Source organism: Cotesia typhae, unplaced genomic scaffold, assembly GCF_013202065.1.
Source record: "Cotesia typhae breed Kobodo isofemale line unplaced genomic scaffold, CoteBio_Ctyphae contig_83, whole genome shotgun sequence".
Lineage (NCBI taxonomy): Eukaryota > Metazoa > Arthropoda > Insecta > Hymenoptera > Braconidae > Cotesia > Cotesia typhae.
In genome coordinates, this window is record NW_027423769.1 from 2,118,679 (window position 1) to 2,146,423 (window position 27,745).

At 30.4% G+C, this 27,745-nt stretch overlaps 6 protein-coding genes across 12 annotated transcripts; 4 read left to right on the forward strand and 2 right to left on the reverse strand.

Moving 5' to 3' along the window:
* The first annotated feature begins 537 nt into the window (after positions 1 to 537).
* LOC141533174 (protein BCCIP homolog) lies at positions 538 to 2,251 on the forward strand. Of its 2 annotated transcripts, none has more exons than XM_074251895.1 (3): positions 538 to 697; positions 977 to 1,249; positions 1,603 to 2,251. In XM_074251895.1, the coding sequence occupies exons 1-3, from the start codon at positions 584 to 586 to the stop codon at positions 2,125 to 2,127; spliced, it is 912 nt and encodes a 303-aa protein (XP_074107996.1). In that variant the 5' UTR covers positions 538 to 583; the 3' UTR covers positions 2,128 to 2,251. The 2 variants fall into 2 exon arrangements, with proteins under 2 accessions (XP_074107996.1, XP_074107997.1); XM_074251896.1 differs by having other exon boundaries at positions 977 to 1,240.
* A 9-nt stretch (positions 2,252 to 2,260) lies between these two features.
* On the reverse strand, positions 2,261 to 7,808 carry LOC141533173 (uncharacterized). Of its 2 annotated transcripts, none has more exons than XM_074251894.1 (8): positions 7,668 to 7,808; positions 5,282 to 5,770; positions 4,931 to 5,044; positions 4,715 to 4,809; positions 4,468 to 4,627; positions 3,110 to 3,943; positions 2,526 to 2,584; positions 2,261 to 2,434 (listed from the first exon to the last, which is right to left on the reverse strand). In XM_074251894.1, the coding sequence occupies exons 2-8, from the start codon at positions 5,766 to 5,768 to the stop codon at positions 2,267 to 2,269; spliced, it is 1,917 nt and encodes a 638-aa protein (XP_074107995.1). In that variant the 5' UTR covers positions 5,769 to 5,770; positions 7,668 to 7,808; the 3' UTR covers positions 2,261 to 2,266. The 2 variants fall into 2 exon arrangements, with proteins under 2 accessions (XP_074107995.1, XP_074107994.1); XM_074251893.1 differs by lacking the exon at positions 7,668 to 7,808 and adding an exon at positions 6,703 to 6,796.
* LOC141533175 (uncharacterized) lies at positions 7,721 to 10,075 on the forward strand. 3 transcript variants are annotated; one of them, XM_074251899.1, is made up of 3 exons: positions 7,721 to 7,858; positions 9,177 to 9,475; positions 9,558 to 10,075. In XM_074251899.1, the coding sequence occupies exons 2-3, from the start codon at positions 9,212 to 9,214 to the stop codon at positions 9,669 to 9,671; spliced, it is 378 nt and encodes a 125-aa protein (XP_074108000.1). In that variant the 5' UTR covers positions 7,721 to 7,858; positions 9,177 to 9,211; the 3' UTR covers positions 9,672 to 10,075. The 3 variants fall into 3 exon arrangements, with proteins under 3 accessions (XP_074108000.1, XP_074107999.1, XP_074107998.1); XM_074251898.1 differs by lacking the exon at positions 7,721 to 7,858 and adding an exon at positions 8,143 to 8,277; XM_074251897.1 differs by lacking the exon at positions 7,721 to 7,858 and adding an exon at positions 8,512 to 9,104.
* A 202-nt stretch (positions 10,076 to 10,277) lies between these two features.
* Positions 10,278 to 15,750, forward strand: Ranbp21 (exportin-5-like protein Ranbp21). Of its 3 annotated transcripts, none has more exons than XM_074251773.1 (7): positions 10,278 to 10,953; positions 11,175 to 11,871; positions 12,076 to 14,076; positions 14,174 to 14,297; positions 14,371 to 14,707; positions 14,794 to 15,166; positions 15,277 to 15,750. In XM_074251773.1, the coding sequence occupies exons 2-7, from the start codon at positions 11,188 to 11,190 to the stop codon at positions 15,436 to 15,438; spliced, it is 3,681 nt and encodes a 1,226-aa protein (XP_074107874.1). In that variant the 5' UTR covers positions 10,278 to 10,953; positions 11,175 to 11,187; the 3' UTR covers positions 15,439 to 15,750. The 3 variants fall into 3 exon arrangements, with proteins under 3 accessions (XP_074107874.1, XP_074107873.1, XP_074107875.1); XM_074251772.1 differs by having other exon boundaries at positions 10,278 to 10,949; XM_074251774.1 differs by having other exon boundaries at positions 10,278 to 10,539.
* A 1,220-nt stretch (positions 15,751 to 16,970) lies between these two features.
* Positions 16,971 to 19,454, forward strand: LOC141533087 (uncharacterized). The gene is made up of 4 exons (XM_074251775.1): positions 16,971 to 17,069; positions 17,141 to 17,789; positions 18,267 to 18,397; positions 18,491 to 19,454. The coding sequence occupies exons 1-4, from the start codon at positions 17,035 to 17,037 to the stop codon at positions 18,969 to 18,971; spliced, it is 1,296 nt and encodes a 431-aa protein (XP_074107876.1). The 5' UTR covers positions 16,971 to 17,034; the 3' UTR covers positions 18,972 to 19,454.
* Tho2 (THO complex subunit 2-like protein) lies at positions 19,220 to 27,729 on the reverse strand. The gene is made up of 22 exons (XM_074251770.1): positions 27,476 to 27,729; positions 27,185 to 27,228; positions 27,002 to 27,093; positions 26,501 to 26,614; positions 26,311 to 26,426; positions 25,769 to 25,899; positions 24,459 to 25,613; positions 23,845 to 24,079; positions 22,920 to 23,200; positions 22,353 to 22,534; positions 21,983 to 22,267; positions 21,783 to 21,895; positions 21,458 to 21,653; positions 21,123 to 21,380; positions 20,806 to 21,063; positions 20,579 to 20,730; positions 20,256 to 20,488; positions 20,011 to 20,156; positions 19,811 to 19,871; positions 19,680 to 19,738; positions 19,534 to 19,598; positions 19,220 to 19,361 (listed from the first exon to the last, which is right to left on the reverse strand). The coding sequence occupies exons 1-22, from the start codon at positions 27,541 to 27,543 to the stop codon at positions 19,331 to 19,333; spliced, it is 4,275 nt and encodes a 1,424-aa protein (XP_074107871.1). The 5' UTR covers positions 27,544 to 27,729; the 3' UTR covers positions 19,220 to 19,330.
* Positions 27,730 to 27,745: the final 16 nt, after the last annotated feature.

Genomic DNA, 27,745 nt, shown 5'->3' on the forward strand with positions numbered 1-27,745 from the left:
GAATACGTAAGTTTAACGGCTGCGTACTGAAGAATCAATTGAATTGATAATGCTGCGCATGACATTGACAATTTATTGTTATACATTCGATGTTAATGACAATTGATTATTCTGACAGATTTAATATTGATTTAAAGTAATATTTATTTTATTTTATTTACTATTAAGTGTAATTGTAATTAGTATATTCTTCTGAAGCTATGAAGATGAGTAATTTATTGCAATTGTAATTTTAATTATTATTATTGATAAGGGAAGAAAGATATTCATAAGATTTATGTCTTTGATAATAACGCGCGAGTGATTTTGCAACAATGACACAAATGAATCACTCGCGCGTACGCGCCGTTTTCCGGTTTCGGCGGAAGCTCGCGGTTTTTTTTTTATTTTATTTTATTTTTTTTTTTAGGGAGTTTATTTATAGTTATATATATTTTTTTTTATGAAGAAAGAATTTTTTTTTCTCCTCGCGTTTCGATTTGAAAGCTGCGGCGCGCGCAGTTGCGCATGCGCAGATCCTATTTTTAGTTAAATCTCAAGAGATTCGGAAGAGACTCGGAAAATTTAATCGAGAAACGTGAAAATGGCTGCGTCGGCTAAAAAACGTGATGTAGAAAATAAGACGAAGGAAAATGAAGATGTTACAAGCAGCGATGTGAACAGTGACGAAGATAATGTCGACAATAATGATGAAAAGGTAATTTCTTGGGGTTTTTTTTGTACTTTAGTGGGAAATATGCGTAGAAAGTTTCTAACCTTACTATGAACACGCGGTCTGACTTTTTTTGACATTAAATTAAAGTCACTTGATAATTTTTTAATTTTTTTTAACAAATTTGTTCCAAAAAATTATTTTTTTAAATTGCAATTTTTTAATTTTATAATTTCTGCATTTCAATTTTTTTTTAATGGAAATTAAGTTAGCCGACATTTAAAAATTTTAATAAATTAATTTTCATGAATTTATTTATTCCAGGGCAACCAGATTATGGTGGACTTTGTGGGGCGTACACCGGACGACTCAGATTATCATGGGATTAAGATTCTGTTGCAGCAATTGTTTTTGAAGGCTCATGTTAATGTTGGTTCGCTGGCTGATTATATTATTTCCCATAACTACGTTGGCTCGGTTGTGAAACAGGAGACTGATGATGATGATGATGAGGACGATGAGGATGATACTAGTGATGGTGGTGACGTTTTTGGGGTCACCACTGTCATTAATATCTCCCACAGCCAAGTAAGCCCTGTAAATTTTTTTTTGTTTTATTATAGTGTGAGAATTGCTTGAATAATTGTAATACTGAACATGCAATTAACAGACATGTGTCAATTTTTTGGATTTTTGTAAAAATTATATTATATTATTTATGAAAAATTCCAAAAATTCCAAAAATGATTTTTTTTTAATTTTTTTATTAAATTTTTCTCACAATAATTTAATTGCAAAAAATTTTTTAAAATTTCTTTTTTAATTTGGCAAATATCGAACAATTTTTTTCAATTATTAATATACAATCTATATTTTTAAGAATAATTTTATTAAAATTCAACTGTAAAGGCTAAAATTAAAATTATTTCTAACAAAATAATTAATTACAGAACGAAAAATGTATCCAGCAACTGCGCAGTCTCTTAAAAGAACTGTCGAGCGAATACGCAACAGACACAGTCAACGGCATGATCAACAACATCCTCGAGAATGATTCCTCGGCACTTGGACTGATTATAAACGAAAGATTCGTCAACATCCCAGCAGATATTTCAGTCCCGCTGTTAGAAAACCTGATGTCCGATATGAAGCGCGCGACTGCCAAGAAGATGGCCTACGACTTCAAGTACTTTGTGATAATCTCAAAACTGTCGAAACCGAAGACTGTGAAGAAGAACAAGAAGAAAAATTCCGAAGAACCGGAGGATTTGTGGAGCAACCAGGAGGAAGAAGTCTTCGACGAGGAAGCGATGTGTAAATTCGAGTTCTCCGTTGCTAAAGAAACAGACACCGGATTATCCGGGGCCTGGAACGAAGATGACGACGAGCTAATTCCCTACAGGCGTGTAATGATATTCGAGGCTGAAAAATTACCAGCGATTATTGAAAAAATTAAAAAATTTATTGCTCATTAATTCGTACAATTTTCGCTTACACATCAGCTTCTTTTTATATATTTATATAAATATATCAATTACTTTGTTCATTTATACTTTCAATGTACATATTTATAAGTGCAACGCTGGTGTAATTATGTTATTTATTTAATTTTTATTACGAGGCTTTATCGAGCGGGCTAGCGACCAACTCCGAGGAGTTTATAGACTGTCTCACTGGCTTCGCTCGTCGTCTCATTGTACCAAGGATGTTCAGCATCTCAGAAACTGCCGCTGGAGCACTTTCCATCTCTCGCTTACGCTTTCTCTCTTCTTCACGTTGCTTCTATGATGTAAAATTAAAAAAAAAAATTTTTATAATTAATCTTGAATAAATGTAAAACATTTTTCATATGCTTTATAAAAAATTATCTTACGTCTGTTTGTTTCAGAGTGAACCTTCCACCTTTTATTTGATTTATTATGTCGTCAATAGCTGTAATTTTAAATTATTAAGATTTTAGTAACTAGAATAATTTTTTTTTTAATTTTAAATGCACTGAGAAAAAATTTCTTTTGAAAATATAAATTTTATTTTAAACAATTTCATTTTCATTTTTATTTATATTTCTGTTAAATTGCACTGTACTTTCTTAAATATTGACATTTTCAAAGTTATAAGCTCATCCCGATGTTATACTTATCAAGAGCTTTCATTTGAGTACCCACATGCATTTTTGATATATTTTTCATATATACATATATGTAAAATATATAAATATATGAAAAATCGATGTGGCTACTCAAATGAAAGGTCTCGATGAGTGTAACTTCGGGATGAGCTTATATCTTTGAAAATGTCAATAGTTTACAAGATACAAGGTCATTTCTTAATTTTAATTTGATTAAAAAATTTAATGTCAACCGAAAATCGTCAATTTTAAAAATTTTTTTTATAGTTAATAATAAATTTTTCTTCTCAGTGTAAAAAATTATACTTAAACATTAAAAAAAAAATTACCAGTTTGTTGAGGAACAGTAGTGACCGTTTTCTTGGAAATACCGAGCATATTTTCCATGTCAACAATAGCTGAATGTCGATTCTCATCTTGAAGACGTTCTTTTGTCAGCAACTTAACAGTTGAAGTAGACGACTTAGTTGGAAGCGGTGGCGGAGGAGGAGGCAGCGGAGCCGGCATCGGTGGCGGCGGCGGTGGTGGTGGTGAAACTCTCATTGTTTCTAATTGATTAATTTTGTCCTCCAACTTTCTAACAGTCTCTTTAAGCTTGTTGGCGTCTTTTTCCGCCCTCTCAGCCCGCTCCTCCATCATGTTCAATTCAACTTCGGCCAATTTAAGTTTCTCCTCAACAATCTCAAACTCGACATTCGATTCCTTCTCATCGAGCTTATCCTGCAAAAGTTGTACTTGCTCCAAGTGATTTTGCTTCTCCTCCTCCAGCAGCCGCTTCAGTGACTCTACTTCCTGGAGAATTGTCAGCAATCTTCCGTTGGGGTCGTCACCGACTTCCGCCATCAGCAGGGCACTCTGGTGGGCCAGGACATTCCGCTCTTTTTGAATTCTGTCCGCTTCTATCTTCATCAACTTGGCGCTTTCTCGCTCGCGGTCACATTGGGCCTTCAGAGCTTGGACTTCTTCAGCGACCATTCGAGAGACACGTTCCATGTTTTCTTTGTGGATTGTCAGCTGCTTTATTACCTCATTATTCTTTTCACTCAGCTCCTTTTCATCTTCCAGCCGGGCATTTGTCAACGCCGCTTGTTCCTGGGCTTCAAACTCTTGGAGTCTTGCTGCATTTAATTCTGTTTGGAGTCTTGCGACTTCGGCGCTTAACTCTGTAAAATAAATATTAATATTAATATTTGTTTAAGAAGATTAAGAATTGATAGTTGCACCAAAAGAAAAAAAGTTTAAATCTACTTTTAAGGATAGTTAATACTTTAAGTTACTTCTAAAGTATTAACATAAATTAAATATATTTTTTAATTATTCTAAAACTTAGTTTTTAAGCTAGAAGAAGATTATCTTCAACATATTTTAATTAATAAGTAAAATAATTATTTAAAAATGTTTAAAAAACATAAAAAAAAATTTTTTTTTATTAAAATTTACTAAAATAAACGACTTAAATAAAGAAATAGTTAAAAGAAGCTAAAAGTCTCTGAGATTGACAAAATGGCGGATGCGCGCGCAATAAACTAAGATTTAAATATATTCTTCATTCTAAATATTATTTTAATGGATTAAAATATTGTAAAACGTGAAATTAAAAAATTTCCCACCCGACTATTTCTAAATTGAAAACAAAACTACTTTAATTGATATTAATTAAAATTGATAAATTAGAAATAAAAATAACCTGTAATAGTTTGACGTAGTTCTTCAGCGTCGTCGGCATCATTGGCATCAACCTCATCAGAAAGATATGAATCATCAGCCAGTGCATCAGGCCGTGAATCAAGGATCCTCTGAACAAGTACTTGTGACCTTCTTTTCAATTGCCGGTTTTGTTTGTACCACTACAAACAAAAATTTATATTAAATATCTAAACTTGTCCGTGACTATTGTGGGTTAAATGCTTTAAATTATAATAAATTTAGCCTACTTGTGATGCTTGTTGCATTGCTTTGTGCATAGCACCTGTTTCGACATCGTATTGACGCTTGAGTTGTTCGTATTCTTTGCAGACAGCCTCTGACACTGTAAGTATAATTACAATTATTGTTTGGTATGATAAGCAAATCCAAGAAAAGCCACTCAAGGTTTTTTTTTCAATTGAATAAAAGAAGAAGAAAGATGTTATAACTTAAATAACACATACCGGTACGTAGTTTCTGTAATTGATCATCTTTATCACGAACTTGAGTTTGAAGTGCGCTAGTTTCACGGATCAACTCCCGGTATTTCTTTTCCAAATCATTGTGCTCTCTGGTAACTAAAAAAAATTTTTTAATTAATCAATTTAAACTACTTAACCTAACTTAACCTAACCTGTCAAAAAATTTTTTTAAATCAATAAAAATTAGAATTAAAAAATTTTTTTTTAAATAATTTGTTTCAATAAAAAAATTAAAAAATGTAAATTTTTAATTTAAAAAATTTTCTACGTTTAAATTTTTTTTTAAATAATTTTTTTCAATAAAAATAAAAAATAAAAAAAAAAAATTCTAACCTGTTTCAGATTTTTGCAGCAAAACTTTTCGTTTTCGTTCAGACTCTTCGTACTTGGCCTTCCAATTAACTTCAAGGCTTGCATTACTATTGTTATTGTTGTTATTATTATTATTATTATTACTGTTGTTGCCATTGAATCTTGAACTGACGGGAGTTCTCTTGAGCGAGAACTGGTGCCCGTTGTCTTTGACCGGAGGACTGAGATCGTGGAACCTGGTGATTTTTGGCGAAGCCGAGGCGTCTAGGCGCTCAAAGGAGGCTCTTTGGGCGGCGACCGAGGTCACCCTTTGGAGCGTTGGACTCTGTGGAGGTTTGTTGTCACCAGTATTTAAATTTCCACGCTTTGTTGATGAGTGGAGCGATGATTTATTCGGAACGCCAAACGCTTTTGGGACTGGAATGTGAGAATTAGTCATCGCTGGAGGTTTCACTCGGCCTATCTCCGGCGATGATAGATTACAGGTCAATTCCGTTCTATGCATCATTTCTAGACAGATTTAATCATTAATTAGATGATTTAATTTATTTTAATAATTATTTTTGGTAAGTGTTTTAATTAAAATAAATTTACCAGATATTTAATCATTTTTAACAAATAAATATCAAAATTAAGAAGACATTTAGAAATTTTTTAATTTTTTTTTTTAGTAATTAAATTAGACTCAAAAAAATATTATTGAAAAATTATTATACTTATAATTTTTTAAATTTTCTAAATGCGGAATTTTTCTTTTTATTTTTTTGTAACAATTTTATTAATAAAAAAAAATCTAAAAAATTTCAAGGCAAGTTTATAATAATAATAAAATTCTTTTAAATATTTTTTATAAAGATTTAATTTAATAACAAAATTTTGTCCAATCAAATTTGTCAATTTTTTAATTTTTTTATAATTAAAAAAAAATTCTTAACATTTAAAAAAATTTTTTTTAATTCTACTTTTGAAAAACTTTAAGAAAAAAAATTTTTGATTGTTAAAAAAAAATTCTAAATAATATTTTTATAGGTTGCAATATTAGTACATAATATTTTTAAACTGTTAAACTAAACAATTACTTTTTTTTCAGTTTAATTTAAAAAAAATATCATCTTCATCAATTAATTAGAAGAAATCTATTCTCAATTTAATGAATCCTAAGCAATGAGTGAAGAAAAAAAAAAAAGAATCAATTACTGAAGAATTCTTTTTAAAATTCAAGTAAAAAAATTCTTGACAAGCCCGCTAATTCAACTAAAGCATCCTCGGCTACCTCCTATAAGTAAACCACAACCAAAAATCACTTAAATTTTTATAAATAGCCCGGCAGTGTAAGTGAAGGGAATCCCTAGGCCTTGGTTCATTGAATCCAGAGTCTAAAAATAATAAAAATACCTCCAACCTCCTGAGAAGTTACGGCAGATATTTACAAATTTATTTACCATGTGTGTCGACTCTATTTGTGTAATAACCACATACTGACGCCGTAACAAGCAATATAAATTGCAACTCGCAACGCATACAAGTAAATAGTCAATAACGAATAGTGCAAGTGAATGGATCTGGAAATATGACCTCAACTTTCCCCGATTGCTCAACGATTTTTCATCAAATTTACATTCAATTATAAATTATATTATCAATAAAAAAACAACTTGGAAATTCATGAAAAATATTGATAATTAAATTATATCTAAATCTCAAGGTCCATCCATAAATTAATATATAAATATTATATTATTTAATTTTATTTAACAAAAAAATTTTTTCCGAAAAATTATTTTAAAAAAATGGAATTTTTAATTTATTAAAATTTTTAAATATCTATTTTTTTTATTTATTAGAAAAATTATTAAATAAATTTAATATCCTTTATCAATAATAAATAACATTCCCCACGCAATAAAATAAACAAAGTTATTTATTTTTTTTATTTGAATATTATTCATGTAAATTAGTAATATCGGAATCGACAATTAATATCTTGGAAGTAGCGGTCTTGAGATGAATCACCGCATAAATTAAAACAAATAAAAAAAAAAAAAAAAACAGATTCTTCTGATGTATTATTTAATACATTAACGCGGAATAAAAACGAAAGTGTTGGTACACACTTGTGTATACATCACTATCAATAAAAATAAAAAAAAATCCCACTACTTAATTGCGCACACACACAAGTTAAGTCTTTATGTTACTTGATTCACTTATTAATCACCAACCAGTAGCTTTTTTAGTTTATTTATTCCTTTGTTGCTATTTTAAAACTTAAAATAATTATTTATAATATTTTTTACACATTGTTTTTTGTTTTAGGCAGACTAAACACTGAAGAATAAGAAGAAGAAGAAGAAGAAAGGACAAGTGAGAAGAAATATAAAAAATGAAGATAAATAAAAATTCTTACATTTTAAAGATTTCATGTAGACTTTCTATTCACAAAGTGCAGAGTTAAGAGTACTTGACGTCGCGGATGGAGAAAAAGTTATGAAGAAAACGCGAGTGGGATTAATATATAATAACTTGGCGCCGGCGTGACTGTGCTGGCCACTTCCACAGTTTATTTTTAAAAAAATAAAAACCAGGATTTAAGCTTAAGTATGTTTAGTTTTGGAGCATTTGCTGGCTTTTGCTCGCAAAAGCATACTGAGACTTACTCAAGCTGGAGATAACTAATATACGCAAACTGATGTGATGTCTTGGGAGCTGAGTTAGAGTAGAGCAAAGCGAGAAGCCGATTTGTCGCGGCCTCTCCCACGTGCGCGGGCTTGGCCGGTCCAAACGTGCGTGGGGTCCACTTTCTGGGCTTAACACATTCCTTTGGGCCCGGATTATTTTTGTTTATATTTTTGTCTGCTTAACTGAAACATCTAGTGTCATTTTAAGTCTTAGTTTACTTTTAAATTCGTCTCCAAAAATTATCACTGTAGTTTTTAAATATTGACTAGTTTGATATTTAAATGTTTGTTTTATTTATTTTCTATTGATTTTGTTTACTTGACACAGTTTTGTAGAAGGTAATTTATTGAAATTTATGATTTATGATTATTATAGATAGGCAAATATTCTTTGTTATGCACGCGTCTATAAGTATGTTAACACTAAGTTAAGTAGGTAGCATGTACTACTCGTACATTGCTTTTATTTCATATTCAGTACATTGTACATTCTACATTTTTGTTTAATGCGTTATTGACTTATATGATATTAATCCCCTCTTTTGTGGTTTTAATACTGTCTTTGCTTTGGTGACTCATCATTTTACTGCATGAGTGTCGATGTATGTATGTATGAATAGCGGAAGAGGTATTTTAAAAAATTTGTAAATTACTTTTATGTGGAATTGCTCTAATTTGGATTTTTTCCTCATCAAGTCATTTTTATCGCTGAATTGAAAAATTTTTAACAACTCAAATAAAATTAATTAAATTACATTTCTTCTTTAATTTTAATTAAATGGATTTTGGTTTTTAAAAATTAATGAAAAATTAATTTTAAACAAGCAATCTTCAAGCCACTATGTGACTTGTAAAATAAAAATGAATAAAATTTTGCTTTCTAGAATTAAAATTATTTACATAATAAAAATGTTAGAATTAAAATTATGTACATAATTTTAACTCAGAATTAAAATTATGCACATAATAAAAATGTTATACTTAAAATCATTCCAATACTTAAAAAATAAGTAAAAATAAAATTCACTGTGTTTTATTATTTCCTGTGCATATCCGTTTTGCCCCTCTCTATACATGTATATTTATATTTACGATTGTCAGTTGTTTGAAATAGTCTGAAAAATAATTTAGGGGTTCAAAATTACCAAAATACAATATAATGAAAAGTATTTAAAGAAACAAATATTTAATCTTAAATAAATCCAAATAATTATAATTAATGTGAATATTTTACTCAGGAAATGAACAAAAATCAACGTGTATATCTTTGGAAATGGTGAGACGATCGGTAGAAGAATTGCAAATGAGACGCGCAGGTGTCAGTGCCAAAATGATTGCCGAGCACTTGATCCGTCGCTTCCCCGTTGAGAAGGACATCGACTTACTGAAGAAAGAACTCAAGGAGGTACTGGACCACGCAGTTTCTATTGGAGTGTTATCACGTTCGGAAATGGATACTTACTGCCTTGGAACTTTTAGACAGAAGGCTTCTAATTACAAAACCGACTTGTCTTCATTTTGGGAGCGTTACTACAAAGTATTTCTTCTCAAATTAAAATTTATTTATTTATTGTTAAATATTAATAATTATCATTAATTAAATATAATTAATTTTTTAGAGAAGACCAGGACGTCGGTTGAAGCCTCCACCAAGGAAGAAAGCAGAAAAAAAAAATTATGAAAATTATTACAGTGACTCAAGCGATTTTAGTGGCTCTGATTTGAGTGATTAGTTTTAATCACTCAATTTAAATATAATTGAATTATTGCTATTTTTTGGAAATTTATAAAAATTACTAGTCTATTACCGGGTAATTTTTTAATTTAAAAAAAAAAAAAAAAAAATAGTAAAATTAAACACGTGATGGTTAAAAAAATTAAAAGTTGGGAAGAAATGTTCCAAAAATTTATCAAATGATTTTTTTATTAATTAAAAAATAATTTAATAATCATAATTATTAAAAATTGAGAAAATTTTTTTATGAAAATTAATGTAACACATTTTTAATAATTTAAAAAATTTTATAACAAACAAATTATGGCAAAAAAAAAAAAGAAAAAAAATTGACATTTAGAAATTTAAAAAAATAAAAAATTTTTAGAATTTTTTTTACTGATAAAATTATTATAAAAAAATTAAAAGAAAAAATTTGAAAAATTATACGTGCAATTTTTTAAAAATATTTTTTTATTGCTAATTTTAATTTTATTTTTATTAAAATAATTTTTTGGAGCAAATTTTTTAATTTATTTAATTAGAAAAAAAAAAAAAAAAAAACTAACTAGCGTAAAAAAATTTTTCATTAAAAAAAGAAGATCAAATTTTTAACAGCTGACATTCTTGAAGTCATGGTAACTAATTAATTAAAACAAATAAATAAAAAAAAAATCAAAAGTCAATGAAAAATTTTAAAAAGCTAAATAATTAAAAGACTAAAAAAATATCAAGTGAAATTTCCAAAAAATCGATACTTTTAAATTTTCCCACCAAATCTCTGTAAAGCCAGCGACCTTAAGATGGCGCGTCAGTCAACTAGATGATGGTTGTCTACACGATTGTCCAACGTGCCGGATCTTAGCTGAAAAAACTCGCGAGTTCGGGTAAAGGAACTTTATTATTAAATTTTTTTTTTCTCTCTACTATCTCTAAAATAAAAAAACTAATTTTTCCCATAAATACCACGCGGAAATTACCAGTGCATCTCAGTAATTATTTTTCCAACCTAGCAATAACTAATAAAAATTCCATGGGTGTAAAAAAATAGTTTTTAGTGGAATGCTGTCAAGGCATGGTCGGCGTGCTCATTATAATCGTGTAACAATTTGCTAATTGTTGCAATTACAATTATCTATTTAAATATATTCCATAACCTTATAAGATTTATTTATCAGCTGCTCAATCACAGGTTTAATTTATTGTTACACGAGAATAAAAAAAAAAACAATTATGCCTGAACTCTGATTATTTGTTATATTTATAAACAATTTGATTATTTATTTTTTTAAATAGAGTACGTAAGTAAATTATTTATCACTTGCCATATACGTGATTTTATTATTACGTCAGAAAAAAAAAATTATCTAGCTTTCTGATGTATTTTTTTTATTTATCTTTATATTTTTATTTTTATTTCTATTTTAATGTTTTAACTTCCCGCTAAGAAGAATTGAAAATTTTTTATTTTTATTAGAAAATAAATTAGTAGTAAAAAAAAAAAAAAAAAAAAAAATTACAGCGTAGACGCAGAGATGGAGTTCAATGTGGGTGATGTACCCCAAATATCAACAGAGCTCGCACGAGTGGTAGAAGTGATGATGTCGCCGAACGTTCCGCAACACCAACGTATAGATGTTTACAACGCATGCGAACGTTTCAAAGAAACTTCGCCGTACTGCGCGCAATGCGGGATGTACTTGGCCCAGAAGTCGCCAGACAGAAGCAGCGTCGTCAGGCACTTCGGACTCCAGCTGATGGAGCACTGCATCAAGTACAGGTGGCCACAAATATCCCAGCCTGAGAAGGTTGTCATAAAAGAGACAGCCATGAAGCTTCTGGCGGAGGGCGTCGAAACAGCGCAAGAAGAGATGCACATTAAGGATGCCTTATCGCGAGTTATCGTCGAGATGATAAAACGCGAGTGGCCTCAGCAGTGGTCGTCTCTTCTGGATGAACTCAGTCTCGCTTGTACGCGTGGTGAGAGCCAGACGGAGGTTGTTTTGTTGGTCTTTTTAAGGTTAGTCGAGGATGTCGCGCTTTTTCAGACCTTGGAATCTAATCAGCGACGTAAGGATATTTACCAGGCGCTTACCACTCACATGGCTCAGATTTTTGCGTTCTTTTTGAAACTTGTGGAGCAACATTTTAGGGAGTTTCAGGCGAAAAGTGATGTGGGTAATGCTGCTGAAGCTGCTGCTCACAGTAAAGTTGTTCAGGTAAATTTTATTGATTTATTTAGATTTTTAAAAATGTAATTTTTGATAGGCAATTTGCAAATTTTTATTCAAAATTTTTTTTTCCCAAATCTAGATTTTTTTTTTTTTTTTTTTTTTTTTTTTTTCAACAAAAAAATTACTGTGAGAAAAATTTTAATTTCTTGCCAAATAAATAATAATAATAATAATAATCTAAAATTTCAGGTAGTCCTATTAACCCTAACTGGTTTCGTGGAATGGGTGTCAATAAACCACATAATGGCTGACGAAGGGCGTCTGTTACAAATCCTGTGTCTCCTATTAGGACACAGGACGTTCCAGTACGCCGCAGCGGAATGCCTGCTGCAAGTAGTGAACCGCAAGGGTAAAGGAGACCGCAAGCCCCTGATGCTTTTGTTCACCGAGGAAGCTCTGCAATACATTTGCTCAGCAGCAATCACCCCAGACTCTCACTCCTCCCACGAGTTCCACGAGAGTCACTACCAGTTCCTAAAAAAGCTAATTCAGGTGCTTACAGGCATGGCCACGCAATTGTGTACCCTCTGGGGCAAGGAGGACCTGACAGTGACCCGACCAGCGCATTTCAATCTCTTCCTGGACACAGTGATGTCCTTCACGATGCACTCGAGCCTGACGTTAAACCACCTGGCGAACGCGATCTGGATAATGTTATTCCGACACGACCAGGCGAAGATGGACTCGTTGGTGCTGACGTACGTCCCGAAGTACGTCGAGAGTATCGGACCTAAATTGATCAAGGTTTCTTACCCCACGGGTCACGCCAACGGCATGACAGCCTACTGCCTCAGCGACTACGACTCTGAAGAGGAGTTCAACGTGTTCAACCACCGGCTGAGGATGGATTTACTTGAAGGTCTGAGACATGCCACGATGGTGGCTCCCTTGGTGACATTTGCCTACGTGCAGCAGTGGCTGACTACCAGGATCACCAGAGGCATGGCGAACATCCAGTACGTCAGCAATCCTAAGGACGATTTATACCTCGAGTGGGAAGCTCTGGCCTCGGCTCTGGACTCGGTAATTTCCAGAATTCTGCTGGTTAATGAGCGACCCAGTGTGCAAAACGGCTTGACTTTACTTGAACTTTGTCTCGGATACTCACCAGAAGATCCTTGGCTGCTCTCAGCTCTACTGTCTTGCATATCTGCGCTCTTCGTCTTCCTGTCAATGTCAACCGGCTCCATGACCATGCCTGGAGTAGCGATACTTCCAGAAGTACTGAACAAAATATTCTCAGCTCTTGTTTTTGAAGCACCCGGTGAAGCTAAAGGCGAAAGATCCAAAGCTACTAAGTGTGTACGCCGTCATGCTGCTAGTCTCATGGTTAAAATAGGAATCAAGTACCCGCTTATTTTACTACCGGTCTTTGAAGTTATCCATACAACTGTACGCAGGCTTATTCAGACGGAAAAGCTCACCAGAATGGAGAGTGTCACTCTCTACGAGGCTTTGTTCCTTATTTCTAATCACTTTTGCGATTATGAAAGACAGTCCAGGTTTATCGCGGAAACAATTCACGAAACTTCCAGAGAATTTATTTTACTGGGCGCTGAAGCGTTCAAAGGACCGGAAGAGTTTATCCATTTTGTGGGACTGATTACTCAAGTGGTTAAAGACCAAGGATTAAATTTTAATACGGTGAAAGAACATGAGCCGGTTAAGGATCAGCATACGATAAATCGCTTGAATCTTATGTACTGCATTAACACGATTTTGAGTGTGGTTAAACGATGCTCGATCCCCGAGGATCCTGACCGCGCTGCTAGAGGCGGGTTTGTGGTAGGACACAGCGAAAATGGGAACCCGGTGTACAGAAATCCGGCTGCTTCTAATATTATTCCGGTACTGCCGACTTTGTTTGCTTTGCTCAGAGCTATGAATGGACTTTTTACCCCTGCGGCGATGTCACTGCTGGCGGAGAATTATAAAAAAGCTTATGATCTTTTGGAGACTGAAAAAGCTCATTTGATGGGCTTGCATATCAGCAATAATAATATTGAAAATGATTTGGATGCTGATCAGAGTTCTAGTAATCCTCGCCCGAGAATGCAGCAATTTTTGACTAACATTCATGATAGTTGTTATCATATGCTTGGCAGTGGGTGTCATACTCTTGGTAGAGATTTTTATTGTTTGCCTGGATTATCTATAGCGCTATTAAATTCTGTTTTTTCAAATCTGGAGGTAATTTTTATTTTTTTTTTTATAGTTTTAAATTATTGTATCATTTTTATTTATGGATTTATAAATTTATTATTATTATTTTTTTTTTTTATTATAGGTGATTCCTGATCATCGACTACGACCAATAATTCGTGTGTTTTTAAAACCATTTATTTATTCATGTCCTCCAGCATTTTATGAAAGTGTTTTAGTACCAATATTAACACATGTTTCAACTCACAGTAAGATATTTATTATTATCGGATAATTTTTTAATTATATTGATGTAACTACTATTAATAATTATAATTACAGTGTATCATAGACTAAGCGCTAAATGGCAATACATCACAGCGTTGTACGAATCAGGAGGCTTGGATGAAGATAACACCAACGAGCAAGAAGTAATAAACGACATGCTGAACAGAAACTTAACCCGGGATTTTATTGACGTACTCAAAGTAACTCTGGTCGGTGGAACAGCGAGCGACGCAGCACCTCCAGACTCAATGGACCAAGACACGTCGAGCATGGCCGTTGACCAGACCCCAGTAAGAGGAAACAGTGTTATCGCGGAAGTTGTTAGTGAACTTGGTGCTTTCGTTTTACGGATTCCTTCGACTTGTCACAGCATTGTTCTGTGTGTGCTTGGGTAAATTAAAATATTCTTATTAATTATTTTATAATTTAAATTTATTTATTTATTGATGAAAAAAATTCATATTTTTTTTTTTACAGAGCATTGGCTTGGAATGATTCAAACGCCAGTTTGAAAGCAACTATGCTGACAGGCCCAATAGTCCGCGCTTTAGCAGCTAACGGCAGCTTGACTCCTGCAATGGCATCCCACATCATGGTAGCAGTGCTCCAAGGGCTCCAGCTCCATGGCCAGCACGAGGCAAACCAAGGATCACTGATAATCCTCGGGGCTCAGACTTATGAATGTCTTAGGCCCAAATTTCCTAATATCATTGAAGTGATGCAGCAAATTCCCGGTGTTAGTCCAGCTGATCTCCAACGCTTTGATGAAAAAATGGCTGTTGTCAGTACTAAAGGAAATAATAAAATAGACAAGGGCAAGAAAGAATTATTCAAAAAACTTACTAATCAGGTAAAATATTTTTTTATTAATAAAAAAAATTAATTAGAATTATTTCTAGCCCCTTATTCATAAAATAAGCCCAAAAAATTTTTTTATTATTTATTATAATTTAATTACAGTTAATCGGAAGAAGTATCGGACAATTATTTCGCAAAGAAGTTAAAATAGATAACCTACCTAAAGTCGAAGTCACTGCGAAGCCACAAGTCCAACGGGTCGATGAAATATCGAAGAACTCTGCTGATACAGGTTTGACTGCTCTATTTGCAGGACCTACGTAGCAAAAAGTCACCGACAACTGTGCACTGCACGGTTGGTCTAATTCAATGAATAACTTTAAGTTATTATAAGTTAAAAAAAAAAAAAAATTAATGATATTGAAATTGAAATTAAAATGAATGTGAAGATCAGCCTTTGAAAGAATACGAATTCGCAGGAGAGACGCTCGGTTAAAAGACATGATCTTGGGATAGTTTTTGTAATGCCATGGAGCCTCTTTCGCTGCTGGTCGACGAACGGCTCGTATTTGTACAACTATACAACTATTATAGTCTATTCAGATAAAATTTGAACCAATCGATTCATAGGCAGTACGTCGATATTTTTTTTTTTTTTTTTTTTTTTTTTCGTATCTTCAAATTTCATTTTTCAGCTGCGGGTTTTTTTTTTTTTTTTTTTTTTTTTTTTTTTTATTACTGAGTCTAATTATTCTAGCTGCATTCAAAATATTTATTGAATTAATTTCTTTATTTTTTGAAACAAAAAAAAAATTTTTAAACTCTTTTAATTTAAATAAAATTTTTTTTTGTTTTGTTTAATTTCAAGTTTGCAATAGTTTAATTTATTTGTTTGAAAATTTTTTTACAGAAAAAAATTCTGGCTTAAAATAAAAATTGATAATTAAATTCAATAATTAATATTAATCATTCCATTTGAAAATTAATTTTCGATTAATGCATTTATTTTAATTTGTTTTAATAACTTTTAAGTGGTATTGCCACATGCACAAATTGGTAACTTCGGTATCAAACTGAAATAAATTAAGCATGACTTTTTTACAACAAATTAAGACATATTATTTAAAGTAAATAGTAAAATATGATCATAATTATAATAATAATAATAATAATAATTACAATAACTACAAATAGAGTTCAAAGATTTTATTTAAAAAAAAAAATTATCATCACTCTACTCATATAATCATCTTTTAATTTTCTTTACTTATAAATAAGTACATGTTGTTAATAAATCACATCATTGTTGAAAGTCTATCGATTGAAAATAAATCGATTGTGTGTTTTCACATTTTTTATATTCAAAATGAATCTATTGTATGAAAAGGATTTTTATCTGGATAATTAATGAAATTACAGATATAAATCTTTATTACAATAATATTCCTGCGTTTGATAAGCTGCCAATTTCGTATGTAATAATATCGTTTTATATAACGGCTTATAAAACGAGTATATTGAAATCTTGTATATATTGTATTGTAATAAAATAAAAAGATACAAATCAATTTTTTTTTACTATAATTTATAAAAATCTATATTATTAAGGGAATAAGAAAAATTTTTAAACAATTTTATTTTAAAATTTTTTTAAACAATTTTATTTAAAAAAATTTTTTAAATAATTTTATTTAAAAATTTTTTTGTTAAATAAAATTAAAAATAGTCAAGTGCCTGTTAAAACTTTAATGTCATTAAATATAAGGTAAATAAATTTTCAAAAAATTCCCGCTTTTTTTAGCCGGTAGAGGCGCTGAAACTCGCGTTTAAATAAATTTAGCGCTACAGCTGCTTGTAACATATGCCGAAACAAAACATAACACATTAATAAACAACCAAATCATAATAAAAAAAATTAATATGAACAGCGATTATTATTCTACAATTTATGCTTGGTAATTAATATTAATTTTTATAAATTTATTTATTATTTTTATAGATATTTATTTGTAAAATATTCTTACAGGTTTGAAAAATGTGGAATAATATCAGATGTCCGAACGCATTTACGTCATAATTTAGTGAACGCGTTAAAAAGTACAGATATGACATTAAACAAAGACAACAGTGGGCCAAAATCAGCAAAGCAGTATATTTATGACTTATTAATAGCAGAGTACCTGTGGAATCACAATTACGCGTACACGCTGTCTGTGTTTGCAAGTGAAGCACCTTTACTGGTTAATATCCGCAAGCATGTAAAGCCCGGCTCAGAGGATGACAAACAGAAACTCCAAAATGATTACGTTACCCATGCTCTGGAAACGCTGGGCATCAGGCCCGATGAGCCTGACGGTCAGTCTATTATCGCTGATTATGACAATAATGACATGCCATTATTGCTGACAATACTCAAGTTTATTTATACAGGTAAATTAAGTTATACTTACAGTGCTAGGACTGAAGTTAAGAACTGTCAGACACAAACTGATTTTAAAATATCGGAAGATATTTTACGGGAGAAACGGAAAATTATTAACGCTAGGAAAAAGTTAGTCGAACAAAATGAATTTTATAATTCTAAGCTCAAGGAGTATGAAGATAAAATTAATAAACGAGCTGATATTGTTGGAGAACAGATGATTTTGTTGGATGATAAATTAGTTACAGCTCAGGTAATTTATTTTAAAAAAATTTTTTTATTTTAAATAAATAAATTAAATTGAGAGACATCTGATGATTGTTATCATTTTTTTAATAAATAAATTACAGTAAGAAAAATTTATTAAAAAAATTTTTAGAAGCTCTAAAAAATTATAAATTATAAATATATATTTTAAATAAATAATTATAATATTTTATAATTATCGATTGTAAACTATTGATACTTTGCAACTCGAAAATTAAAATTAAAAATTATTTTAAAATTTTATAATAATCCACTTATTATAAAAAAAATTTAATCAAAAAATTCTACATGCAAAAATTAATAAAAATTACAAGTAAAAATTTTTAGAAAAATTTTTTTATTGTAATTAATTTGTTATTAAAATTTTTAAGATAATTAATGATTTTATATTTATACGGTATAGATACATTTTTATTATAATATAAAACCTTTAATAAATATTTATTTATTTATTTATTTACAGAATATGATGCAAGAAATAAAAGAAAGAGAGACAAAATTAAAAAAAGAAAAAGAAGAAAATGATAGATATATTTTTATTAAAAATCAAGAATTAATTGCAAGAGAAAATTTACTTGCTCATGAAGCCAAAAGGTATTTTTAATTACAATTTAATAAGTAATCCTAAAAATATTTAAAATATTAAATTTAAACAAAAAAAAAAAAAAAATTAATTATGAATTTTAGGCTTCAGAATGAACAAGACAGTTACAAAATATTCGAAACAAATTTAAAAAAGCTTCAAGAAGAACTCGCTAAAGTACAACAAGAACTATCGAGTAAAAACGAAGAAAAAGTAACCCAAATACGTACACATGAAGTAAGTACGCAGACAGAAGTAATTGATTCTGAAAAAATTATAATCAACAATTGCGACGACGAGAAAAGACAGCTGCAGAGTCTCGCTCAAGAACAGCAATTGCGAATAGAAGAGCTCACGCTTCGAGCAATACGTCTTTCGCGGCAGCTTGAAGAAGTGCAGCTTCTAAAACCCGTGATTGAAGTAACGCGACCGGTATTTTCAAAAACATTAACAACAGTGCTTAGCGAAAGCAGTTCTACCGACGATATTATCCAGGACGCCAAGCAACGTCTCAAGAGACTTGAAGAAGAGAGCTTCAAGGCCGATCAGTCATACTTTAATTGTATCACCGGCTTGCCTTTATGACAGACATTTAATTAATTTTAATTAGTTTAATTATTGTCTTAGATCTTAGCACTTACTGATTGATTATTTAAAGCACGAGTGATTTATTTATTTATTTATTGAAAGGTTATTTTAATAAAAGAGATAAGTAATTATAATAATTTATTTTATTAATAAAAGACTGTATATGATAAATTAAGTATTATATAGTAAAATATAGTAAAATAAAATTATTTGATAATTATTTATTATTTATTTATTTTTAAGAATTTTATTTATTCAATTCAAATTCAAATTTTATTTCTTAATTATTAATATCATTATTACATACAACGTTTACGTGTAATATAAAATGTGTTTCAAAAATCTTCCGTGATACATCATCTTCGTTTTGGGTCTGAACTCCTCCTAGTATTTCTTAGTTAAGGAATATATATATATATATATATATATATATATATATATATATATATATATATATATATATATATATATATATATATACATACATGTAACTAAATGAATAATTAATTACTAGCAACTTTGCAGTCACTATGTTTGTTAATAAATATGTAAAGGATATTGTTTATCTCTTCCTTCACGGCCTTCGCGTTCATGGGTACGTTCTTTTCCATACGGAGATTTTTCCTAAAAAAAAAAAAAAAAGTATATTTAAATTAATTTTCATATATGCATAAATAATATGCGTATAATTTAAATAAAACCTACTTTAGGGTAATGATGTTTTTCTCGATGTTCTGGTAAGTCTCCATTTTGATGAGCTTTAGCTGTAATAATAATTTCTGGTTCATCTAATAGTTTTAATATAAAAAAAAAAAAAAAAAAAAAAAAAATCTTACCTCTATCATCATCTTTTCTTCGTTTCTGTTCAGCTGCAGCTGCTGCGTCTTCCGTGCGATCCTATTAGAATAATATTATTAAAAATAAAATTTTTTTAATTAAATACATTATATATATATATATATATATATATATATATATATATATATATATATATATATATATATATATATATATATATATAAAAAAAAAAATTTACTCTTTTCCGGCCGAGTTTTTTCTCTCTTCTCAATTCCTTTTGCTCGTCACGAACTTTCGTCTTACTAGAGCGCTCTTTTTTCTCGCTACTGCTATCCGTACGTCTGCTTTCCTTAGGAATACTTTCTATTTTTCTTCTTTTCGGTTCTAGATAAAAAATTGTACAAGTTAATGTAGAGTATGGATACAAATAATTAAAAAAAAAAAAAAAAAAAAAAAAAAAAAAAAAAAAAAAGTATTAAATACCTCGATCTGGACCATCTTGAGCTTGACCAGAGCTAGCGCTGCTGTTGGACACACTAGAAAGATCACGGTCTAAATTATCAACGCCACTATAATAATGATCTTCTTTATAATATTTTCGATCTTTTTTATCCGTCGTATCATCCTCTTTTATTTCCTCTTTTTTTACATACTTTTCTTTAACTTCTGGCACTTCTTTTGGTTCTTCTTTCTTCCGTGTTTTTTCAGTACTATCACTGGAAAAAAAAAAAATTATAAATAATTAATTTATTTAAAGAAAAAAAAAATTAAATAATTAATTAAAAAAAAAAAATAAATAAATTTACTGGTAAGTTTGACTTGGAGTCCGTTTATCCCGTTGATCTTTAGTGTCTTTATCAACTCTAGTATCTCCATTGCTACTGACTTCTTTAGCAGGAACACCATTGCTCGTTTTTTCAGAGGTTTCAGTATTGCTAGTTTCTTGCGTTTTTCCCGCCTGTTAAATCATCAAGCTTAAGTAATAACCACAATAATAAATTATTTGCAATAAAATAAAAAAAAAAAAAATGACCTTATCACCAACATGATGAAAATCAGATTCACGAATCATTTGGGGCGCTTTAGCCTTCAGTTGCCCACAATACGAAGTCGCGAGCACATGCAAATCTTGTCGCTGCCCGCGTTCCTCTTCACGAACCTTTTCAACTTTTCGCTCCAAAATCTGTGATAATTTAGCAAGTACTGGAAAGTGTGGTAGAATTTTAATCAATATAATCAAGGAATTACGTATTTGTACGTAGTCTTTCGAATCCAAACAGACAACAATTGCCTAAAATACCAAAATAATTGTTAGTAAAATTTAAATAATATTTATTGATAAAATTATACCTTGGTAATTTTATAGTGCCATTTATGACACACGTGTCTGTAATTTTCAAATCCAACCATATCATTAGCTTCCGAGAATTGATTACTAACTCGGAATTTAGTAACAAACCCAGGATAATTGCTACATTCTTTATCGAATATAGTTTTTTCAGAATGCCATCTCATGACAGTTTCTAGCATGGCACAGAGAAAACGTCCGTAACGATTAGCTTCATTTTCCGTGCAAGAAGTTACTGAGTAAGTGATATCACAAAACAGCTTAAATTTGAAAAAATAATTAATTAATTATTTCATTGATTATCAATTATTAATTTTATTATTTTAAGATGACTTACTCTGTCGTAACATAAAAGGGTGGAAAAATTAGCAGTCTTGAGTGAATGGATAGTATGAACAAATTTAGCGCAGTACATCGCGTCAACAGTTGTGAAAGTACATCTTGGGAACAAACAAAGTTGTAAAAATTGTGTGATTGTTTCATTTTTTGCAGACTTAGCACTTCGTGATAAAAACCATGAATCTTTTTCTTGCCTAAAAAAAAAAATTAATTTAATATTAAATATTTTAATAATTTTAATAAAAATTCATTTTATCATATAAATATACTGGCCACAAAAATTTGCTAATTCTCAAAATAATATAGATTAAAAATTAAATTACCGTAAATAAGCAAAGACTTTTTCAACATGTTCTTCCTGTTTTCGTTTTTCATCCTGCAACTTTTCAATCAGCGCAGTGTAACGATCTTGTTCTTTTTTACCTTTGCTAACATTCTGTAATTAATAAATAAATTTATGAAATTTTATTTTTAATTTTTTCAATAAGTAGGGTAGCAAAAAAAAATTATAAAATAAACCTACCATGTCTTTGGAATCAGCAACTATGGCAGCTTGCTGTTTTAACTTGGTTATTTCACGATGATAACTATCAGCGGGAACGAAGAGATCGTACATGGATAAGGACCAGAAAGTCACAAGGAACTGAGGTGAAATGTCTTCCCATACTTTCAGAGGGTGTAGGGGTCTAACAGACAGTGCTATTGGTGCCATTACATTCTGAGCAGCTTCTGCCCACTTAGCTTGCTTCAACGCCGAAGACATTTTTTTGTAATTTGGATCAGCTTTACGCAAAACGTCATACTTCATCTGTAATTTTTTTCCAATTAAAATTTACATTTAAATATTTATATTTATGAAATTAAAATTTTAATCAATAGTTCTTTGAGCTTACATTGATAGCATGAGCAAACATTGGACGTGCAAGGAAAAATGCTACATCAGCATGGATGTGATAATCTTGAAGCATTCCATGAATACTTGGTAATTTTTCAACATACTCATCTACTGTTAGTGTTGACCCTAAGAATGTTCCAAATTGCACGAGCGTATCGTGACATTGATCATAAAGTTTTCCTAAAAAAAAATTTCAAATTTTTTTTTTTTTTTATATATATATAAATTATTTTAAAAATAAAAATATTTCAATTTTTAACTTAAATTTTTTATATTCTTACACATAAACCTGTAAATTATTTTTAAAATCTGTCGAAAAGTTAAAATTAATTAAGCAGTTTTTTTTTTTTTTTTTTTTTAAACAACACAATTTTATCATTATTAGGGCCAAGATTTTTTATTTAATTTCAAAATAACAATCAATAATTAATCGTGTTAAATTTGTAATATTACGATAAAAATATTGGTTGCAAAATAAATATTTATTAGGCCCTAATAAATATTTATCAAATAAAAATTTTAAATAACTAAAAATAAATCTAAAATTTTTAGAAAATAAACTTACCGACAAGTTTGAGATGAGATTGGTCAGTTTCACGATAAACAACACAATGTTTTTGCTGTGCCATCAACAGACACAAAGCAACAGCTAAATCATTTTCCGAGAGAGCTTCTTTGAGTCTCAACGATGATTTTTTCGTATTACGAACTTGACTGAAATAGCCGGCTTCATTTTTAAGCAAATCACCACCGGCCATCGCATCTAATTGATCGGAGGTCATTTCCTCGGCAGCTTCCACGCCTGCCATTTTCTGGACGATTTCTTTGAGTATCAACAGATCCAAACTACGAAAAATAATTATTAATATAAATTTATTTTTATTAAAATTACTGATCTTAAAATTAAAATATACACCGGGGTCGATAAAACTTGGAAGCTCAGAGGAACTTTAAATGAATTAACTCTTGATTGTAATTTAAATTTCAAAATACTCCGAGTCTATTGCCAGCCGAATAAATAGATCACGATTTCTTGTATTTAAATAAAAATATTTCCATTAACTCACATGACTAGCGATCTCTAAACAATCCTCGTTAAAATAATGGCTAACGAGTCTGAAATTAAATTTAAAAACTTAAGTAGTCTATTCTATTGTCTATAGAAAAAAAAAAAAAAAATATTTTTTTAAATTCAAGAAAGCAGAAACAAAAAAAGTAAGCCAGGAATTTAAATACCACAAACCATTTAAATCCACTGGCATTGAAAGAATTCTTGAAAAAAATATTCCTTGAGTAAACAACGTGACGTAGATAGATCGGTCATAGACATCGAAGAATTTTTGTAACAAATTCCACATCGACATAAACATATATATTTATATACATATATTATATATCAAGTAAATAGTAAATGGCTCATGTTTCCAAGAATTTGACCCCGTGATATTTTTCCTATTCTCGTTTACATTTATCCATTTTCGTTAAAATACCTTTTCTGTGCTTTCAGTTGATTAGCAACATACTGAAGCAGCCCGGTCAATTCAATGTTGTACTTTTTAAATATCGCGCCACAAAAAGACGCCAAGGACTGAAGCCAAAGTGAAATACTATTGCCGTCGTGCTTTAATCTGTCACGATCTGCACCAGCTAATGCTTCTACAAGACAGTAGCCCAATACGTCATATGAAATGTTAGTTAAATATTTAAGTGAATCCACTACAGGTCCTGAAAGTTATTTTTTCAGTTAACATATGTCCAAGTATATATATATATATATATTGGGGTGTGTCAAAATGTAACTTAAGAGGTCTATCGCGGAAATTACATTTTGTCACACCCTAACAGATATATTTTATTGAGAGAAAAAATTTTTTTTGAAAAAATGAGCAATGTTGCAATAAGAAAAAAAAAATTTTTTTTGACAAACAACTTGTGAATTTTCAAAAAATTAAAACAAAAAAATTACTATAAAAAAAAATTTTGTGAATTTCTTCAGCTAAGAAATAAAATAATTAAAAATTGTCAACAAATTAAAAAAAAAAAAAAAAAAAAAATTTTTTTTTCTAAGCACAAACAATTTTTCTCAGTCCTGTAAACAACTTACCAATGAGATTGTCATAAAGTTGAATCTGAATAAGAATGTAATCAAAAAGAACTCCAGGAGACGAGTGAGTAAGTTTGCCAATAGACCTTCCGACAGGTTTAATAGTCTCCTTACTAACGCGCTTCATGATAGCTTTGATTTTTTTCTGAGCGTCAGCACGTTTCCTCAACAAAGCCGCGTGCTGAAGAGGAGTATCATTTTTCCACCTTGCGTAGAGACAATACCTATTTTGATAGGGAAAGTACTTGAGAATGTTCCACATTTCCTCCGCGACACAACAATTACAGTCCATGAAAGATAGTGACGGCAGGAGAGCAACGTCAAGGATAGTGATTATGTCATAATAAATAGTATTCGATTTATCGAGCGGCTGTTTGCCCGAGTCCAACGGACACTCTTTGATAGCAACGTGACACAACCTCATTATTTTGTACATAAGAATAGGATCATGGTGTAAATTAGGTCCCAGAATAATTAACATAGGCAGCAATTTGTCGTGAAGATCCGCGATGCTTTTCATGGGCTCCGGAGCTAGCCGGGAGGTCGGTGGTTCAATTTTGCGGCCAGGTAATTTTGGAGTTACAACGCAGTGCTTGCGATAGACCGGCTCGATTAAAGACTGAATCAGTTTGCACAGAGCGAGTGCAATAGGTCGTTGATCAGTCATACAGTGGTCCGGCAATTTATTAAACAATTTCTGAGCCACGTCCCAAGCTCCGATCTCCAGCAACGCTTCGCAGAGTCCAAACCACTGATTTCCGGTGTATTTATCGGGAATTACTTCCTTTTCTTCCGCTGGAGCTTCTTCCTTGTCCCTCGTTGATATCACGCTCATTTTACTTACGTACTCTTTAGCTTGACGCATCGTCTGCTCGTGATCCTTTCTTATCGCCTTGTCGTCGGGCACCAACCACGGCAAAATATTATCCAAGTCAATCACGCCGTGCTGGAGCATCAACGCTGTTACCTTCTGCAGGGAAAAAGGCGTCGCTTCGACATTCCCACCGTATTTAAAACCCAATACTTCACACAGTACTTGGTGGTCGCTCATGTATGACCTTATTAGTGGGATAAACAACGCGTCATCCTGCGGTCTATTTTCAAAGGTCTCGAGTATTATATCAAGCACTCGATTCGGATCAAGATTAAAGCAACCTGAGAATAAATTTTTGTTATCGATTTAGATATACTGTATTGTTAATATTATTTTGTGCTTACAATTCTTATTTATTCTTAGAAAAGAATTTTAATAAGAAATTATTTTAGCCAGTACTCAAGCAGATTGGAGTTATATTATCAAAAAGTCATACCAATTAAGGACTTTACGATTTCCAAAGTTGTTATCACTTGATCGGGGGATCTTTCTTGATTTAATTCAACTATTAGTTTTGAATAACCTTCACTTTCTTCACGAAATAAATTAAATTTACGTTGCTTGTAGCTGCAATTAGTTTAATAAATTAAATTACATTTTATATTATATTGTAATTTTTTTTATAATACTTAAATTAGCAGACATCTGAAAATTCTTAAAATTTTTATAACAAATTTAGTAAAAAAAAATATTTTTTGTGGAATTTTTTAAAATAAATTTTTGGGTTACGGTCAGATCGACATTTCGAATTATCAAAACTCTAGAAAATTTTTAATTCCACTGCATTCGAAGTTTATAAAATACATTAGCTTAAATAGAATATCAGCCGAAAAATAATTTTTGTAAATTATAAAACACCAAGCTCTTGAATTTTGTAAAAATTTTCATTTGTAAAAAATTTTAAAAACTAGAGAAAGAATTAAAAACGTCGGCTTACTTTAGTATTATTTTTTTTTAATAATAAAAATGAATACGTACTAAAGTTTAGTTTTAACTTTGATAAATTTTGTTTGAAAATTACGGTTCTTTAAAGTACCAACATCCTGGAGGGTATCAATTTCAAGACGTTCCTTCAAAGTTCTGTCCGTTAAAAACTAAAAAATTTTTTTTTCAATTAGATTAGATTTTATAATAACTAATAAAATTTATCACTATCAATATCTCAAACCTTTTCGCTTTCTTTTACGATATAATAAAAATTGTTGCGATTGTCGTTGACCACTTCTGCATCTATCAGGGCAAATATGTCCGCGACTGCCGACGCCACGCTGGGATCGATGGTCTGTAAAAATACAAATAATTATAATTGAAAAATAAACTAGTCATAGAAAATTATTTATAAAAATCTCATTTATAATTTTTCAGAGCTTCTAAAAATGAAATTTTTAATTAAAATTTTTTTAATAAAAAAATTCTTAAAATTATCAGATGTCTCTTAATTTCAGTATAATAAGTCTTGACCATTTTTTAATTGTTTTTTAACAAATTTTTTTTGAAGAATTATTTTTAAAAAATTGCATTTTTAATTTATTAAAATTTCTGCACGTCAATTTTTTTTTGCCATAAATTATTTGAAATAAAATTCGTAAAATTATTAAATACATGCTAAATTAATTTTAATAAACATTGAAACAAAAAAAATAATTATAAAATGAAAATTAAAAATTACCACAAGTTCTGCTAAAGTAGAAACAACATTGTCTTTTTTGAGAGTCCCCTGGCTGCCGTTTGAGATCAATTCGTATAATCCTCGTAGCCATTCTGTAATAAACGAGTGATTAGTAACCTATCAAACTGTTACAATTAAAAAACTGTCACTTGGACAATTATCAGAGCTGATAAAAATAATTACCTGTGGTGTTGCCTTTCGTGAATTCGTTCTTGAATATCTTGAGGCTGCAAACAGTTGTTAATGGACAATTAACTCTTCAGTAGAGTGATAAACGAAGGTACTAAAGTTGCAACCATCAAAAATATGTTTTTTTTATTTTTATTTTTATTTTTTCTATAGATATTAATTATTTACTTGATACTTATATAGATTTACAAATACTGAATTTGTTTAAGATTTATACATTCACATAAATTTGACGAATGAATCAATATTATAATCGTCACTCTCGTGATCTTGTCTACCACTTACTAATCATTTTTGCCATGCTTATCCCGTGATTTCCATAACTCTGATTTCCACACTTTATCAACCGCCATAATATCTAACTAATAAATACAATTTACTTAGATAGTAATTTTAAAAAAACAAACGCATCAACATCACAGGTCTAGTGAACTATATTAATATGTAATAATAAATTCCGTAGTATATAATCACGTTGTGTATTTTTTTCACTTAAAGATCCTGCCTGCTGGCTTGCTTGTAGTCGTTCGTTGTTGCTGTTGAGTATAGTCGCGT